At 44.0% G+C, this 18541-nt stretch overlaps 1 protein-coding gene across 2 annotated transcripts in view; it reads right to left on the bottom strand.

Annotated features, from left to right (window-relative positions):
- Positions 1–2249: 2249 nt before the first annotated feature.
- Positions 2250–18541, bottom strand: part of LRP8 (LDL receptor related protein 8) — a 58201-nt gene continuing 41909 nt past the window's right edge. For both annotated transcript variants that reach the window (XM_082287068.1, XM_082287067.1), the window contains exons 6-17: positions 16326–16445; positions 16071–16196; positions 15185–15356; positions 12593–12820; positions 11917–12035; positions 10342–10481; positions 9022–9163; positions 8446–8598; positions 7696–7896; positions 5763–5831; positions 5352–5524; positions 2250–4463 (exon numbers count right to left, since the gene is read on the bottom strand). In XM_082287068.1, the coding sequence (XP_082143194.1) occupies positions 4425–4463; positions 5352–5524; positions 5763–5831; positions 7696–7896; positions 8446–8598; positions 9022–9163; positions 10342–10481; positions 11917–12035; positions 12593–12820; positions 15185–15356; positions 16071–16196; positions 16326–16445 (1682 nt within the window). In that variant the 3' untranslated portion in view covers positions 2250–4424. The remainder of the gene's footprint in view (positions 4464–5351; positions 5525–5762; positions 5832–7695; positions 7897–8445; positions 8599–9021; positions 9164–10341; positions 10482–11916; positions 12036–12592; positions 12821–15184; positions 15357–16070; positions 16197–16325; positions 16446–18541) is intronic.

Here is an 18541-nt window from a genome sequence, read left to right on the forward strand (position 1 = left end):
GGGGCAGGAGAGGGTTCAGGTTCATCCTTTGTATTAAAGAGTTTGGCCAGCCCTGTGCCTGGGACAGACTGGGGGCTCTGGTTCACCCCAGACATTACACATTTCACCTCATAAATGACACTTGTGGCCAGGCCATGCTCGCTGCCATTCCCCGGGAATGGTCTCGTGCAGGTTGCTGCAGAACATGCAGCTGCAAAGCTGCAGCCCCAAGTTTTGGCATCAGGACAAGCCATAACAACCCTCAAACTATGACTGGAACAACTCTGTTACGTCCCCAACTGGGACTGTAGCAGTGCCTTCATCACCCCGTGTGCCATTTCTGGGCTACCCTTGAGGGGGAGAGAGAGCCCCAGGACCTGCAACGGAAGCAGGAGGGAGTGTGTGGGTGTGGGGGTTTTGTTAATCAGTGTTTGGAGCTGGCCACTGAGCACCCAGCACGTTGATGTGCAAATGGACTGTAGCTTGAATTTAATGGGTGGCTGCCATATCCCACATCTAAGTTCACCATCTCTGTTTCTTTTTTTGCCTTGAATCCTTCCAGTGTTGACAACTGGGCATTTAGGAGACAACTGGAACTAGCACCACTCTATAAACGCTGGCACTGGGGTAGTGCAAGAGCTCGCAACAGCCCATGGCTGTAGTCCCCTGCTTCAAGGCAAGGATGTAAATTAGGAAGACAGATTTAAAAGTGTTTCCCAAAGTTGAAGGGCTGATTTGATGGAGAACAAACAGTGTAAGGAAAAGAGCACACATATTCCTGCAGAAGGCAGGTGACTGAATTGCATGTGTTACATAAACACTGAGGGACTTACATTAGTCCCTGTGGTCCATAGAGCCTCTTAATGGGAGTAGGCAGAACAGTGTTGGTGTGGATTAGCTCAGACTGTACAGTTATTATGTGTAAAAAGTGAAACAAAAAATAGAATTTTATTGCTAATACAGCATAAATAATTTAAAAAAGGAGTTGTTTTGGGAGGCGTACCTTGATGCCCAGGTATGTTTGTGACTCTTATGAGGCTCTTTCAATTTCCTTTTGTGCTGTCCTTGCTTTTTAGATCTGGAGAGAATTTTTTTGGTTGTTTCACTTCTTCTGTTACCATGTTGCTTTGCTAAAATACTTAACTGAAAGGGAAAAGTGTTTTGAAGTAAGAAAAACTTATTTTCAGTTAGAAAACTGAACCACTGATATTCACCACTACATCAGTCTGTATTAGTTTGGTAATAACTCTTTGTGCCTGGAAAGTTTTACCTGCTTGGCTGCTTTCTTTGGGGCCAAGAATTGACTGAAAGAGAACTTCTATAAATGCACTGCTCCCAAGGGCTTTGTACAACATGTGATGGGGAAAGATATTGTATTGTATTGTATTATCCAGGGTTTCATTTTTTGAAGCGACAGGGAAGAGAGAGTAAGTTAACTGTGTGTTTAGTTCTGAGCCACTTCTGAGCCAAAGCTATTGTACTTCCAGTACAGTGAACCTTTTTCCAGCTTTATTTCCATGGAAGGGACTGTTTGTATGTTTAAAAGAAAAAAAGTTGAGTCTGCCTGTTGATATTCCAAGAACAGCAGTATTTCTGTCTTTTTTTCAGGATGGCATAAGTGTGGCTGTAAGGCGTTTTGCAGCTTCTGTAGGTGTTTTACCAAAAGCTCTAAGAAGAAATGCAGTAGTTTGCAATTAGTTGTTGAATAGTCCAACATCTAATAGTTCAGGTTAAAAGCTCCACCAGTTCTGTTCTGGGCACTGTTCACTTTTGGGACATTTTCTCACACTGGGTAAGGATTGGTGTACTTGTACCACGGGAGGTTTTACTAAGTTACATCACTGATGGAATGTTCAGCTCAAAGAAATAATGAACCTGGTGCTGTTTTCCCTGTGATTTGCAAATGACCAAAACCAAAGTGGCAGAAAGAGACAATTCAGAACAAAATGCTCTGTTGAGTCACGTGTGGAATATGAACTGTCCCCAGTGCTGCTATTGTGACGCTGAAGCTGAATTACCCTGCACTGCTCCCAAATCCCACTCTGGCATTGGGCAGTTAAGAGTTAGGGAAAACTCAGACCAAAATATGATACACCCCCCCTTTCAGACACCATGAAGTAATTAGTTCAGTAGTCCCAAATAAAAAAATTTAATCTTTCTATAGAAACAGTGCACTGTTTTACAAACGTGTTCATTTGGTTTCCAGTACAGCAAGTGTTACACAGAGCCCCCCCCCACCCCCACCCCTCCCTGGGCCTTTTGTCCAGAAGGTAAGAACTGAAACACAAAAGGCACCAAGCAAGAACTTACTCTAACAGAACTTCAGTATGACAAGACAGAGCAGAAATGATTACAATGTTAAATATCACCCTACCAATCGGAACCATTATTTAAAATAATTAATTTCTTAAAAAACAAATTTGGTGTTCTCAGTAGTTATAAATCTGTAAAGGTTGAAATCAGCACTGCACACTGAATTCATTTACAATGGTTTGAAAAAACCTGCAGCCTTTTACACGTGGTTTGTACAGGTTTGATTGTGTGTTCTTAAAAAAGTATCAAAACTGTAGAACTTTCATATATATTTACATTCGTCTGTTAGTTACAGTGTTATCACATACAGCCTTTCTCAGCTTTTTTCTTCATGCACACAGTGCATGGATTTGTAGAAAGAGAGCTTCATACCTTACAACAATAATGGGATATCTCACTCATTTTGTCACTGCCTTAAAATCTAAAATTTGGAATAGAAGGATGCTTGATTACTTCTGTATTGTTTATGCAGGCCATGAGGCATTTGAGAGTATGAATTATGTTTGTAATGCATACCAGGGCTTTGGACACTTTCTTCCTTCTCTTAGTCAAGAATCAGCTTCCCGCTCACATTACACTGTAAATTTATTCTAAAAGAAAGGAAAACAAAAGGAAAAAAACCCCCAAACCTACTCAGGCTGAGTTTCTTCTACTCACTCAAACACAAAAGCTTGGACTGATATAAAAACAGGGGAAGATTTCTCTAGGATTTGGTACAGTTCAGGGAGGTACTAGTCCGTTATGCAGTGGGAGGTAAGTGTATTCTCTTCCCACAGAATTCCCAGGAAATCTCATAGAATGAGATGAGAAAAACCAGGTGTTTCTTCTGCCAGGTGCAGGATGACCCAGCCAAAGACACTGGTAAGGCTGGGAGTTTTTATCCTGCTCTGGCCGCTCTGCCTAGTGCTCTGTGCTCTGGGAGACCTGCCATGGGGCATCTTGTTCCACGGGCCAGACTTTGGAAGGGAGTTGCTGCCCTTCAAAGAGCTCTTTGTGTGCCCACAGCAGCTCCTAAAATGGATTTTTTAAATCAGTATGAGCAGGGGATAAGGGCAAGGAGGGAAGGAAGTGACTTTTGTGTTATTCTCCTGATGAACCACAGAGAGCGCTCACTTGGGAGTGTGGAAACACATGGCTAAATCTTTGTTTCTGTTAATTCTGAACTGATTTGAGAGGTGCAAGACTGCCAGTGTGGAAAAGCATTTAGATTTACATTTAGAAACAAACAAGCAAAAACCAAATCAGATTTGTACCAAGCTGTAAAAAAGCAACAATACAACACAAAAACCCTAGGTGCTGTAGGAGTTTCTCCTGACTGAAATGCTGTAGGCAATAGCTCTCCAGTTAAATGCACTGCATGGATTCTTCATGGATAAACTGGAAAATGTAAAAGCAGCCCTAAAGAGCCAGGATGGAAATCAGGAGCTGTTTTTTATGGAGTGCTTCACTGGTCAGCTATCTTATACCACAGCTCTTTCTTACATAGTGTCTTTAGATTTCACTGCAAACTTCTCAAACATCCTGTAAAAATTCAATTATCCCTAATTTTCATAAATGTAGGCTAGTAATTTTAAAATATATGTATATATTTTTATATATATGTATATATTTATATGTCTATATATCTATCTTGTCCAGATAGATATATACACAGATAATCTATGCACAGCAAGCCAAACATACAAAAAATAAATACTCTCACCCCTCTACTATATTTACAGAACAGATCTTATAATCCAGATTTTGTTAATAAATATTTCTAAACTGCCTGTACAGAATTTATTTTACTTATGTTGATGGATAGCCACAAAGCATATTCAACATATTTACAAAATATCTATAAATATAGTCTTAAAATAAAGCAATAGCTACTGAACCTTCAGCCTGGCTGGTTATGTACATTGAGTTAGTAGCTCAGCTGTTGCTTATTCACTATCACAAATGGGTAGTGCAACAAGTTAAAATGTGTATAAAAGATTATACATACAAAACTCTCACATCCTTTGGATGTTTGCAGTTCATTATAACTTTGTGGTTACCCTTCTGCAACATAAATAACGATCAAAAAGAAGAAGCAGGTTCTGTGATCCAAAGCAGATTTGTTCTGTGTTCAGTTGATTGGAGCAGCATCCTCATGGCAACCCATCATCTTCTAAGCTTAATGCTACACGCTGGGGAGGGAAAAAACACACTTTTGTGAACTCTGATACTGGTGCTAATTTGTATTTCTTGTTAAAACTCTCATGGCTGTCCCTGCTGAATTGGTGACAAGTCTATTCTAGATAGCAATTTTTTTCTCCCCAAATGAGGTCACTTGCTCAGGTGTTACTAAAGAGGTGCTGGAAAATTTCCTGCCCTTGTATATTGGGTAAGGCTCCTTGTAAGGGATGGCACTTTCTCCAGTGGGGTCTTGTGTGGGACCTTTAGATGATATAGGACATTATCTGCCCACCTGCCTGCCCAGAGGAGCTGTATTGCCTTCACTCATTACTCTGGATCTTCCTGCTCTCTTCTGAAAATACAATGCAGTTATACCTGCCAATGCTCCTCTCCCCAGGGATGCTGCTCTGAGGGAGGATCCTTTTCCTTAACTTCTTACAGAACCTCACTCACTTCTCCTTGTGAGGAATGTGACTTTTCTTTAGACTGTTACTATGGAGAAAATATTCTCCCCCATTTGTAGAGAAACTCAATTTATCCTTACGATAGTTTATAGACACTTGGTAGCAGCCTAAGCAGAGATATAGTGGAATCCAGTAGAGGATGAGTAATCACCTGTCCCATACTGAGGTTGCTCTTGAGGGAGCTTTACATTTGTCAGATTGGTACCTTGATTAGGACAATTACTCTTCCTTTGAACAGAGTATCTGATACAGAGCATTGTATTCTAAGATAACTGCATGGGCTGCATGGATGTTTATGCTTCTGCCTAATCAATGATACTAAAGAAGTTCTGGTTTTTGTCATTATGTGGCAAATAAGCAACACTAATCCAAATTCTGTACTGGAACTCTCAACAGAATTAATCTTCTCCATCAGCCATCTCCTCAGCTACTTACTGCTGGGTACACGTGTCCAATTTGGGCAGTTCGTCCAATATGGATTTCATCTTCATCTTCCTCTTCTGTTGTCTTCCTATAAACTGGATTATCAAAATTCATGCTTTTAGTATTCTTCCGTTTCCAGTTTCTCCAGATGAGGTATCCCCCCATGCACAGCAAGCCAATGACCACTGAGGAGAGGGGAAAGAAAGGGCTGTTAGGAAGGCATGGATCTGCTGGGATGTTCCCATGTTGGCAGCCATCCTCATAACATTTTCTCAAAGCTGGGCTACTTTTCCCCAATCCAACAGTTCCTCTTTCCCACCACACCACTGAAAACTAGAAAAGTGTATTTACTGTGGTAAATGCACTATTTTGGTATTGCACTTCGGTGTGATCTCCTTCAAAGGTTAAATCCAATCTGCTTACCCACAGGAATGACAATTCCAATCACAGCTGCTGTCACAGTTGAACCGAAGCCTTCATCATCATTTGCATCTGTAATTACAGAAGTGTTCTGATCATTTAATTCACTTTCTGGTTTTAAAGAATGTTTTCTGTTACTACCCGTGTTGTTCTGCCCATAAGAAAGCTTTTGCAATTAAAGAATTTACAAAAAGTTTCATAATAAAATTATTCAGGAGATGCTGAGCAGTGCACACAGATCTGGGCTGAGCTGAGCTCCTTCTCCTGAGGAATGAGGTCCCTGCAGCGCCGCTGCCTCGCAGGGGGACAGGGGCACCCCAGAGCTCGTGCCCAGTGAAGGGACACACTTGGTACAGGGCTGTCAGAGAAGCTCTGACCAGAAATGGGTGACTGTTGCAAGCACAAAAAAAGGAGGCCAGTTTTAAAAACATGACATTTAATGGAAATGCCATGCACGGATCAGGGCATGGTGAATAGCGCTCTTAAAAATCCACAGCAGAACACTTTCTAATACTAACACAATTAATGATTTATTGAGCTGTCAGAAAAAGAATGTAGTTCAAAGCCATCTGCACAAATTCTCTGTTTAATATTTTCCTTTTTTATTATTTACAGCTAAGGAATTAGTGAACACATCTATCCCTCATTGCTGCAGCCTGCCTCAGCATACAAGAATGGTTCCAAAATTCAATAGTGTACTTATAAGAGAAAAAAAGCAATTACAGGAAAACGTAATTTAAAAAAATTCAATATACCTTTCAAGTTCTGTACTTTAAAATGTTTGCTCTGAGATCTTATGTAGGGGATCAGTATAGAAAATTTACTATTGCTAAAATATCAGGAGTTGAGATAGGAGGAACTAACTACTTTTTCTTTTGATACACCAATTCATGCAACTTTTAAATACCTCCTTGTAGCAGGCTGCTGCATTACATAGTTGTTTACTTAATAACAAGCCAGACTGTTTCCAAAGTGGACAATAAAAGCACCTTACTTTCATGGCTTATTAAAAAGGTAATTATTGCATTTGAAAGAAACTTGCAGAAAGAGAACTGAATGCATTTTAGCCATTGGACTGTGCTTTCCCCACGCAGCACAGAGTGCACTGCAGCACTGTTCTGCAGACAGAGGTGGTGTATTGCTGCTTTCCAGATGTAATGGAAACAGTGAAACATTTGGGGAAAAGAAACATTTTACTGTTTTTAAACATACGTGTCTGTTTGAGGTCCTGCAGAGCAAAATCTTCTCTCTGGACTAGAATTTTTTTTTTTTTTTTTGAACAGCAGTTCAGCCTTTCTGCTTTGCCTTGGCAGCAGGACCTGGAGGGATTGCCTGTTAGCTCTGAGATGCAGGCTGGTGTTCCATTGAGGAGAGCCTATTAGTGCTCTCCACTGGGATGCTTTTCTGATAAATAATGCAAAACTTCAAACCTGTGTCATGATGAGGCCACATTAACATGCCAAGCACGGCCACACAAAACAGGGGCAGCTTGTCTTGGGCTGTAGTGATTCCACGTGTCCAGCAGCACTAAAGCTGCACAGGGGGAATTTTTCACCCAGAACTTGTGCTGGATCACATAAATAATTAAACAATTAAAAGAGGTGAAGCACCTGCAGAATCATCCATTCTACTGCCCGCAGCACTGAAGCTGGGATGAGCCAGTACTGGGCACAAGGCAAGGGCTGATATGAACTCTCAGGGCCTTTCATGTGCCTTGGATAAAAGTTCATATAAGTTCCTTAACATGCCAAGTGACTGGAATGACAGCAGCCATCATAATCCAGGTGCCTGCAGAGAGACGGGCTGATGTCTCCTGCTGTGCACCAGGATGTGCCTGCACCTGACCCCTCTGGAACTCAGACATTAGGTCAGGTGTCCCACCAGTGCATGAGGAGTTGTGACATAGAAGGAGGAAAGAGGAATCTCATTCTCTTACAGTGCTGTGATAAATTGCTGTTTCCAGTGGTCATCTCAGAATCTATCAGGATGGATGTGGTGGAAGGTAAATGAAGACTTGGGGTGGTGATTGTAGCTTCTGGTACAGCTTTGGGAACAACTTCAGTGGTGTCATTGGCACTGCCAGGTACAGCAGTGATGGTCGTGGTGCCAGCAGTGGTTGTGGAAACCACTACAGGAGCTGCAGTAGTTGGAAGATGTGAAAACCAAGAGCAACAAGAAAATTTGGTTAAAGCAAGTACACAAAGCAAATCACAAACGGTGACATATATCTGGGAAGGACTGTTTAATGAAGAGAAGCAGAAACCAAATTCCAATTCTATTTCCCAGGTAGTCAAACTATTGATAGTTCTCTGCCTAAAGCTACAGAAATGACTTCCTGAAGTCAAGCTTGATTTATTAATACTAACAAAAAAGCACTCTGTATTGAAGGTAGCTAAGAAGTTCACAAACTTGTGGTTTTTTACAGAACTTCAGAAGACTGTGAATTTGTACCAAGAACTAGTGCTGGGCCCTAGTCCTTTTTTCCCCCCCCCTTCCTGCTGTATCTTTTCCTGATTAAGCTTTCCAAAATAAGCAAGCTTTCAGCAAAGGACACCACCGTGCTGCTTTGCTCAGAGGGCAGCAAGGAGTGGCAGAAGCCGGTGTTTGTGTTTTCACCATCAGGAAATATGTTCACTGTAAATATGGTTTTGCTGGAATAGTGAAATGGAGATGTGACTGTATTTACCTTTGTAGCATTTTTTCATGTCAGGACCCAGCCACATATTGTCAGGACAGGCACAGGTGTACTTGGGGGAATGGGGAGAGATCTGAGGTGCAGGAAGACACAAGTAGTCACAGCCTCCATTTGGCTGGGAGCTGAGCTCACAGGAGTCTGGAGCTGTTCAAAGATGGAAGAAAAGACAAGGTTTTTTTCTAATTATTTATTTCTTGCCCTTGGCAAAGAAATATCAGATCCTCTGAAAATTATCAGGCTGCCTATGCGTCTTTACAGTTTGTATGGTGGAGTGGAACCTTACACAGTACTATAAAAACTTCCCAAATACATAATGAATGGGAAGCAACACAGTGACAAGAGTAACTCACTGGTATCAAAGATGCTAATTAAACAGCTATTAGCAAATTGCAGGTTCTTCAATAAATGCTGCTGCTGAATTAATTATGCAGGAACTTCAAACATTAGGCATTGATTTCCCATTATTACCTGTGCTTTCTCTCTCATCAAGAACCATCAGGGAGCATTTCATTTGCCAGCTCAAATAAACCTGATTCAGGGCCATGACATCCTGAAGACACCTCTTACCTTTGGGCTGCTTTAATTCATGAAACACCACGATGTCATGAGGGTTATTGAGATTCTCTGCCAGAATGGAGATGTCCAAGCCATTGAGCCTGTTTGCACTGAAGATTGCTTCATTCTCCAGGTCAGTCCAGAACACTCTGTCCTGCAGGGAATGCACAGATTCCTGACCTGGCCTGCTCAAATCCTGCTCGAGTTGGAGTAAACTCGAGCAGTCACGAAGTTAGTGCCCTGTGTTCCTACGATGGGGCACCTTCGGTTCATGCTACTGCTGTCTGCAGCTTTTTTCTTTCTATTTTGGACAATGTTCAAAAGCCCAGCTCTCCTACAAGTTTACAAAGTGCTGTGTAATTTTGAGTAGCTCTGAGACTGAGGTGAGGGAGGAGAAATTTGGTAAGGTACAGACAAACTGCATCCATGTTGTTTCTGAACTGCTTTTTCTTTGTAAGCTGGGATAGATCATGAGCAAAGGGCCATACTCCATAGAAGAAACATTTGTTACCTTGCTGATTTTTTCCTCCTTTCCCAAGATAAGACCTGCATTAAACAGGTATCTATGAAGAGGCCAGTGCCTAGAGCACACCTGGAAGCTGAGCACCTTTCTTTTTTTTTTATTTATTACTATCTTTTGCATGGCATACTATGGTTGAAGATACAAAATTACTGGTGAAAGAGGTACCCTGGAATTGCAATTACCAAACAGTATTTAATTTCTTGGTCATCTGTGTGTGCTGCTGCCTGCTAAACCCATGTGTATTTCCATAAGGAAAGCCACACTGCTGGACAACCAAGGGCAGCTTGGCAAAAGCAAAAGGGTTGTCTGTTATTCTACCCAGCTATTCAGACCAGAGAGGGGAAATAATCTAAGAGATCTTTCCAAATGCTGCTGCTGGGGATAGCACTAAAGAGCAACAATGACTTGGAGAAACCCATGCCCAAAGTTAGATGCCCAGATATTACCCACTTCACATAGGAGGAATAAGGGATTTAAGGATAAGGATTTTCCCGAGCCAAAAGCCAACTGGACCTTTCTCTGCTTTACCTGACCTACAGAGAGTGCCAAAGTTGAAGCCTTTGTTCCCCGGATCATTTAATACACTGATGCTGCAGTTAGGTAAAAGCATGACATAACACATTGCTCTTGATTAAGGGCTTAAAAAAACAGTTTCCCTGCTGAAGCCACACCAGGTTTATCGGTTTCTATAGCAGCGACCGCCCTCACTGAGCTCTCTGGGCTGTGCAAAAGGCAGAGCTTTTAATCAAGAACAACTCTGGGACCTCTTACAGGCTCCAGTCTGTTCTGCATCCATTTTCCACTCTTACCTCAAACACTGCCAAGCCAAAAGGATGGCTCAGATCATCCACAGAGGAGATCAGAACTTTTCTGTTGCTGCCATTGAAATCAATGCAGGACAGTGAATGCAATTTGGAGTCTACCCAGTAGAGACGCTGATTCAGCAAATCTGGAAAGTAAAACACAATGAAGCAAAATGACACACAGCTCCTGCAACTCTTTTGCTCTTGCCCAGCATGTTTTTCCTGCTGGCAGCATGACTAATCTCTTTATTATTGGGCTTCTCTTTTTTTTTAACACTAGTTCTGATTTTGAATCAGTGCCCAGATATGCTGGGATAAGACCCTATAAATAAGATTAAAAAGGAGGAACATTCTGCTGTGTGTGTGTGTGGGGAATGCCTGACTGACAGCCTTGTACAATGAGGTTCTTTTGTTACCAGGAGCAGCAGGGCAGCAGTAGTTTGGGCTTCCCAGATTCCCTCCATCAGTGCCTGGGTGAGAAGCTTCATCCCTCCCAAGGTTGTTCAGGCCTTGGCCTCTTGCTGGAAAACAACTACTGAGATTCCAATGAAACAGCTCTCTAAAGGAGCTGTGAGATTCACATGTTTTCAGTGAAAAAGAATCCTGAGCCCAGAAACCCTTCTTGTGCTGCAGGCTGGGGGAATCTGCTGGTGGGACAGTCCTACCACAGCCAGCCAAGTTTGGGGAGGGTGCAGATAAGGGTGGGAGGAAAGGATCCAATGTTATTTGGAATGCTAAGCACTGCATTTCTCTTTCTGGAGCAAATTCACTCATTTTGGATGGGATTCACTGAACAGAATGCAAGTGGATGAGAGCCAAGAAACAAGTTATATAATTAAACAAGTCATTAATTAATTTCTTAATTACTAAATGAGAACATTATTTATTCACTGCAGTAGCACTTCAGCAGTATGTAATGGCAGCAGCATTTCCTCCTACATCCTTGGCACAGCCAGAATTTTCAAAGCCAAGCAGAGAACCTCACATCTGCATGGTGTTAAACACACACAGCTCCAGAGCAGGATGCTCCCTGCTGCTCCATGAAACCTCCTTTCCACTCTGCTGCTTGGTGTGGCTGTGAGAACCACCACAGCCCTCTGGTGGGTTCCATTTGCCCTGAGCAGCTGGGTAGGCAGGGAATGGTGACAGAGAATGGGTTCTGAAGGCCCTGTCCCTTTCTCTGATACACTGTGCATCATTCATCTGCCCAGTGCAGGATCCTGACACTGCTCCTGAGACAGCCCGAAGTACAGAGATACTTAACACCAAGGATTCTGATGCTTTCTGGACTTCCAAAGGGTTGTCACAGCTCTGCATCCTCCCCCAAAATTTCCCTTTCCCTTAAGGCACAATGACAAACAACTCAAGGCTCCTGCAGTATGAGGTTCTGACTGCAGCAAGACTTCCTGTTTGTGCTACTGAAATAAAAGAACTCATGTTTGCGAGCAGTAGTGACAGACCAGTTTAGGATTTGTCTGTGCAGGTGCCTTTGCATATTTACCATTTTGTTTTCCTATTTAACCATAAAACCAGCTTTCCTTCAGCCCCCGTGGGTGCTGTAGCTCTGACCTGGGCACTTACCAAGTGTGATGCCGTTTGGCCACTCGATGTTGTCTGTGACCAGCACCTGCCGCCCCACGCCATTCAGACCGGCCTTCTCGATCTTGGCTTTGTCTCCCCAGTCAGACCAATACATGAACCTGAGAGAGGCAGAGGTAAGAAAACACTGACCTGGACTCTGGTTAAGAGACCTGCACTGCTGATTACAGTAGAAGGTGCACTAAGGTTCTCTCATTATAGCAAAGCTCTCAGCCACTTCAGTTAATTCTGCTGGTGGAGTTGCATGCAGTTCTCCCACTGGGTAATCTGCCACAAAACTGGCACCAGAATGCAGAATCTCACCCCAGTTAACTAACCCCTGCAAACTCTCCTGCTGTGCCTGTGAGGTACCTAGCATTCACTCATCCAAATAGCCCAAACACAAGTCAGACAGACTTCATTTCCCAGGACAGCCTCTGTGCCGGGAGCAGCTCAGGCCCATTGAACACATGACCTGGCTACGAATTTCAGAACTGTTTTTAACAACAGGGACCTTGCCAAGGGTTAGCTGAAGCATCTCCACAGTTCCACTGCAGGGTATATCTTAAAGGGCATCTGAAGTCTTGGTGAGATGAAAACTACCCCAAGTTTGTCAGAGGGGCAAAAAGTCGACCGGAATGTCTGTTGGCAAAGGGGTATTCGTGGTGTTCACACCTACCTCTGTGTGGGATCCACAGCGATGGCTCTGGGCTCACTGAGGTCACTGTTGAAAAGTGTCCTCCTCCTGCTTCCATCTGCAGTGGCCACTGAGATGGTCTTGTTTCCAGAGTCTGTCCAGTAGATGTTCTTATGGACCCAGTCAATGGCCAGTCCCTCAGGGGAGTTGAGCTGGCTGTCGATCAGGATCACCTGCTCGGCTGTGTCGCTCGCTTTGTCGATGTAGGCGCTGCAGGGACAGGGGGTCACAGGGCTCACACACAGCTCCCAGAGGCTGGGCCCCGTGGGCAGCGTGGCTCCTGCAACCTTCTGCTTTCTCCTACAGCCTCTTATTTCCCCCTTCCTGTATGGCAGCATTTCCACAGTAGGGAACTGTCTTTTCATTGTTCTGTTTCCTGCTATAACTGCACAATTCAGGAAAACATTTGACTTCAGGCATGTTAACTTCAACAGCATTGATTTGTGGGATTTATGGACATGAAAAATATAATCTTCAGGGCTCTGCTGAACAGAGTTGAGCTTAGCATGCAATAAATGTACTTAAATGTACTGCAGAATTAGGAGCTGTGTAACTAATTATGATTCATCAAAGGAATTCATGAAGCTGCATTAATTTGGCAAGTGATTTCACTAGATATAAAGAATATGTTCACTAAATATTAGTGGCAGCCTCAAAATCTTTCAAAACAATAATGAAAGGCAGCAGACTCCACATGGACGTTTCATAAATAACTGAAATGTTGCTCCTACAACCACACAGGCTGATTCTGCTCTCAATATCAATTCTGCTGAGTGAGCTGAAATCCAGTTATTCTGAGTTTGCATGAGTGTTTGTAGAAGCTTAGTCTGGCTCTCAGAATAACTCAGTACATCTTAAAACAGTTATAAAACAGCAGGAAGTTTCTGCCCCCTGCCCCAAACATTTGAAATCATAAGATGCTTCACATCCTCTGTTCATTGCCCATCCTGCCTTTGCTCATGGAATGAGCTCATGGAATTGTATGGGAGCTGAGCTCTCCAGTATCAGATTAGAACCTTGGAACTGAAGTGTCTAAACCCAGGAATTCCTGACAGTTTTACAGTCTGCAGTCAGGGCTGGAATGGCCATGCAGAGTCAGCAAGGATGACCAGCACGCTGCTGCATCTTCCCTACAAGAATGGTTTTGGTTTGTCTCTGACCCAGCACTGAAGGAATGGTACATCAGGGCTCTCTGGGAGTCCAGCAGTGCTCCCAAGATTACAGTATTCCAGCTCTAAGTGCACAGCTCCAGGCCAGTTAATCCCTTGCCAGTGGGACAATTGTGTTCCATAACATATGTTCCATAGGCACATAAATTCCCATCTGTGCCTGCACAGGACGGAAAGCCAAGAGGCTCCAGCAGGTTCCACAATGGAAGGGCTCAAGTACAGGTGACATTTCAATTCTCCCAGTAACTAAATATTGTTAAAGATCTTCTGACACTCCAAAGGGGACATCACCTCAACAGGACAGGATCTAGAAAGGCAATTGAGGTGAGCATTATGAAAGATGGCATCTCTTGCCAGCAATTACCTCCTGTACTACTGTGTTCACCTTGCTATAGCCTGTTGACCACAGACTGCTTGTTCCCAGGGCCTCCCAGCATCCCAGGACATTTGCTGTTGGAGCGCTGCAGGAGCAGTGTCTTGGATAATTCTCTGTGTACGAACTCAGCCCTTGCCCAGTGAGAGACCCGGTGAGAGCTGACAGCTTTCTTCTGAACCATCCCCCCACTTTCAGAGCCCCACAGGCCCCTCAGGGTACCTGCCCAGCTACTGGTGGTCGATACCCAGCACAGTCTGGGCAGATATCCCTGCCAGTGGTGCAGGAGCTACCAGAACCTGCAGCAACCCTGGCCTGGCTCCCATGTGCTGATACCAATCAGCCCATGCCTGATCATTAGCTAAAATCCAGAGCAAACCACTGCAGAAGCTGCAATAGCTGTGCAAATCAGAATATACACAGGGGATTTTCAGCACATAAATTAAATGCTTCTTTGGCTAAGCACACTCACAAGCCCCAGCACATAATAACTGTGATGGATGCCATAAAAACAGCTGAAGGAGGAGTGAGAATGAGTTACAGAACATGCACTGTGGTCAGCTGCTCTGAATTTAAATCCAGTCTACCAGAGACTACAGTGGGCAGCAGATTGTGTCTGTATTGCTGCCTCCTTGCTCCCACCATTTGCCTCCTTTGTGCATCCAGATGCCAGGTCCTTTGTGGCTTCCCATATAACACTCACAGTGCAGCAGCAGCCTCGGCCCTGCTTTGCAGTATCCATGGTTCAGTAAACAAGAGCCTACATTTAATTTCAGGAGTGCAGCAGGATCTGGCATTGATGAAAAGTCACCCTGTATTATCAAGGAGATAACTGCATGAGCCCCTGATGTCTTTATCAATTCCTAAAAATGATTACCAAGTCTGGGCCACACAGGTAATCCCTGTCAGGGCAGAAAAGCCCTCAGGTGCCCTGTACCCTGCACTGTTCTCTGGAATGCTTTAGGGGGTACAGATGGAATGCAGCTTTGGGAAGGGACCAACACACACATCCTTCTCTTGCCCCTTCCTTACCTGTAGATTTTTCGGTAGAACAAATCACACCAATATATTCTGTTTGTTGACACCTCCACATCCAACGCCACCACGTTCTTCAGCATGGGAATGATGCGGGAGTAGTCTCTTTTCACCAGGTCTATCTTACGGACCTCATGGCGATTGGTGAAGATCAGGTATGGGCTCTTGCCTGCCACAGAAAATCAGCACATTTGTCACTTCAGCAGCTGTCCCAAGGGCTGGATTCAACTTCCATTTCTTGAACAACAGTGGAACTATCAGTCACTGATAGCTGTGCTTGTACAGAAGCTTTACACCACACTGGAAGCAAGTGGAAACTTGCTCCAGAGGCAGGGCTGTTACATGCAGGCACCTCTGTGGTCCCTGGACACATGCTGCTTCTTGGACTGCCTGTTCTGCTAAGGCACAAGCGAAACTCCCGGGAATGTACTCATCTTCAATTTCCCATTTCAGTGCAAAATCCAGGGTCAGATTTTGGTGACTTACAGCTGGGAGGGTGGAGGGGTGTCAAAGGTACCCTGTTTTAATCGGGATGTTTTCTTTCTTTCAATACTGCTACCACTAAATGTTTTTGCTGCACTGTTTTCAATAACACCTGTCAAGAGACTTTCTTTTCTAGTTTCAGCTTCAAACAGCCAAGTAGTGACTGCAATCTTGCTCTGTACACTGTTAAAATATTCTGATCTGCATGATCAGTAGTTCTTGCCTAGAGACGCATCTGCTATCGCTGCAGCAGCTCTGTGCTGCTCGCAGTGAAATGTCTTTGCTTGCTTTGCGTGTTTCCTTTTGTTTCCATTCCCCTGCCTCAGCCCTGTGAGTGTGTTTTCTTATCGGAGTGTGCTGTAGAGCAAGCAGAGTTTTAGTGCCTGTGGCGTTGTCTTACCTACAGCTTTGCAGTTCTTGGACAGGGTGTCCATCTCGTATCCTTCGTAGCACTCACATTTGTAGTCTCCCTTGTAATTAATGCAGATCTGGCTACAAGCGTCTGGATTCTCACATTCATCTATGTCTGAAAGGAGTGTTTGAAACCCATCAATAACTTGAAATCAAACCATCTGTGATGGAGCAATGCTCAAGTGAATATAATCACGTCTCTCTATGGTGAAACACAAGGGACTGCTGTTTGCATGTCAATTACCTCCACACGTTTTTTTATCCAGAAGCTTGTATCCAGGCGGGCATTCGCACTCGTAACCGATCTTCAAGTCTTTGCATATGTGTGAGCAGCCACCGTTGTTCATTGAGCATTCATTAACACCTGCAGGGGATACACAGATCACCTATGACAAACGGGGGCTTCTAGCTGTGAGATTGAATAAAATGAAGAGATTTCCTCAGAAATTTTCCTATTTCTATCAGTTTTGGTACTGGCCCTATAGAGCACAAGTGCCTTCACAGATAAGAAGCCTCCACTGCATCACTTTCTTGCTCTTTATTATTCCAAACCAACTCTGTGGGATCATTTGGACTCAAAGCTAGTGGCTGAATGAATGGGGAGCCCTGGGGATACAGCGTATGTGAGTCTCTGCATCTCATCCCATCAGAGAGCTGCTGCTTTGAGCTGTTCTGCCACATGTGAGAAACTTCCAAGGGACCGGAGGGCTCTCTCCAGGATACTCCTCCTTCCCCATGCGCTGGTTCATGTTGACTTTTCTGAACAGTCTCTCTGCACTTTAATAATTCATGCTGGGGGACTCTCATCTCCCAGGGGCCAGCTGTTTTGAAATACTGTACTATTTTCCCATCTAGCTTCAAGGAATGATCTATGTGAAAAATTCCAGAAAACACCGAAGTGCAGTCTGTCAGAGATACTCCATTAGCACTGAGATACAGTCCTCCCACAAACACGTCCCCCACAACAGTCTTTGCTGGCAGCCCCCAGTGAGCAATTCATGAAGCAACAGCCCCCATCCTCTCCTGGGGTCTTTTCTAATCCAAGGCCACCTCTCTGATCCTGCTCTCAAGTGCAGAAAGGAAGAACAGAATAAATAGATCCTTGTAAGTAGAACTGAATGAGAGGTTGGGGAAAGCTGGTTTAGTGTCAGAAAAAAACATTTCTTCTTCTTATAATTGACTTACAAAAGGTAAAGAGAAAGTTCTCTCCTTAAGGAAGACTGCTGAACAGGAGCTGTGGGATTTCAGGGACAGTGGACTCACCAGAACAAGGAAAACTGATTTGCTCCAATCTATAATGCAATTTAAAGGCAAATTTTTCATTTATCTTTTACTTCTTGCTTCCTTGCACACTGCAGGTGAGCAGCACAGCAGAGCCATTAAACCGTTGCTCTTGGAAGAAAATGGAAACAACCACAACCCAATTAAGTCAGTAAGACTGGGAAAATACCATGCCAGAAGGAATCCATCTCAGCTCTGGGATGCTTTCACCTTCCTAGCAGGTACATACAGAGATAGCAATACGTAATTAATAGAGCAAGTTCACCAGGCTCCGAGAAGGTGTCCACAGCCCCACTGTGTATTGTCACTGTTCAGTGACATTTATGGACAGAAATCTCTTATTCCTACACTTGCATGGGTCTGTAGCAAATGACTTCTAAACATGCACAACTGCTCTCTGCAAAATACTACAAAGGCTGTTTTGATTAACAAGCAAACTCTCACTAAGATGATTCCCATGGTTTCAGGGGTGCTTTGTGGAATGGATTTAGGGGCTATAAATCAAGTGCTGGTTCACTTGCTGCACTTCTCAAGAAGAGCTGAGGAGGAGCCAGGCAGGAGGAGCCTGGGGCAGCTGCTGCTCTTCACCCAAACTTCAGCAGTATATTCCCTGCCTGACTAAAATAGCCAAGTGTTATCCTGCCTTCTGCACTGCTTTTTTTGGGGGACTTTCAGAGGGCACTGCAGAGTTTAGCCAGGCTAGACAGACACACTGAGCTGGTGAGTGTGTCCTGCATCTCTGCCTCCTGTGGAGATAACCTGTGTGAGGGCATTACAGTCACAGCAACGCCCAGCACTGCGCCCTTCAAGAAACACCTTCCCCTAGGGGCTCTTCTCTGCTTCCCAACTCAGACAACACCTCATTGCCAGCCCAGGGCTGCACCAGTCATGGCACCACAACCACTGGGTTGAGCACCAGCCCAGATGTGCTGTGCCACTGCCCAGTCTCCTATGACAAACCAGGTTGCCAGCTTTGTTGGGAGACCTCCACGGACAGACAACTGCAACACCCACTCAGAGAAACAGGGAGATGTAGATTAGTGGAAAAAAGCAAGGGCACACTGGAAGCATGAGGTAAGAGCATCCTTACTAGGCATGCACAAACACTTTCTTGTCTAAAACAGGGAGAGACTGATGGTTCTTCCTGAACAGGAGTTATTTAAGGGGCAGCCACTGAGC

This window comes from Coloeus monedula (genome assembly GCF_965178545.1).
Source record: "Coloeus monedula genome assembly, chromosome: 9".
NCBI classification, from domain to species: Eukaryota; Metazoa; Chordata; class Aves; order Passeriformes; family Corvidae; genus Coloeus; species Coloeus monedula.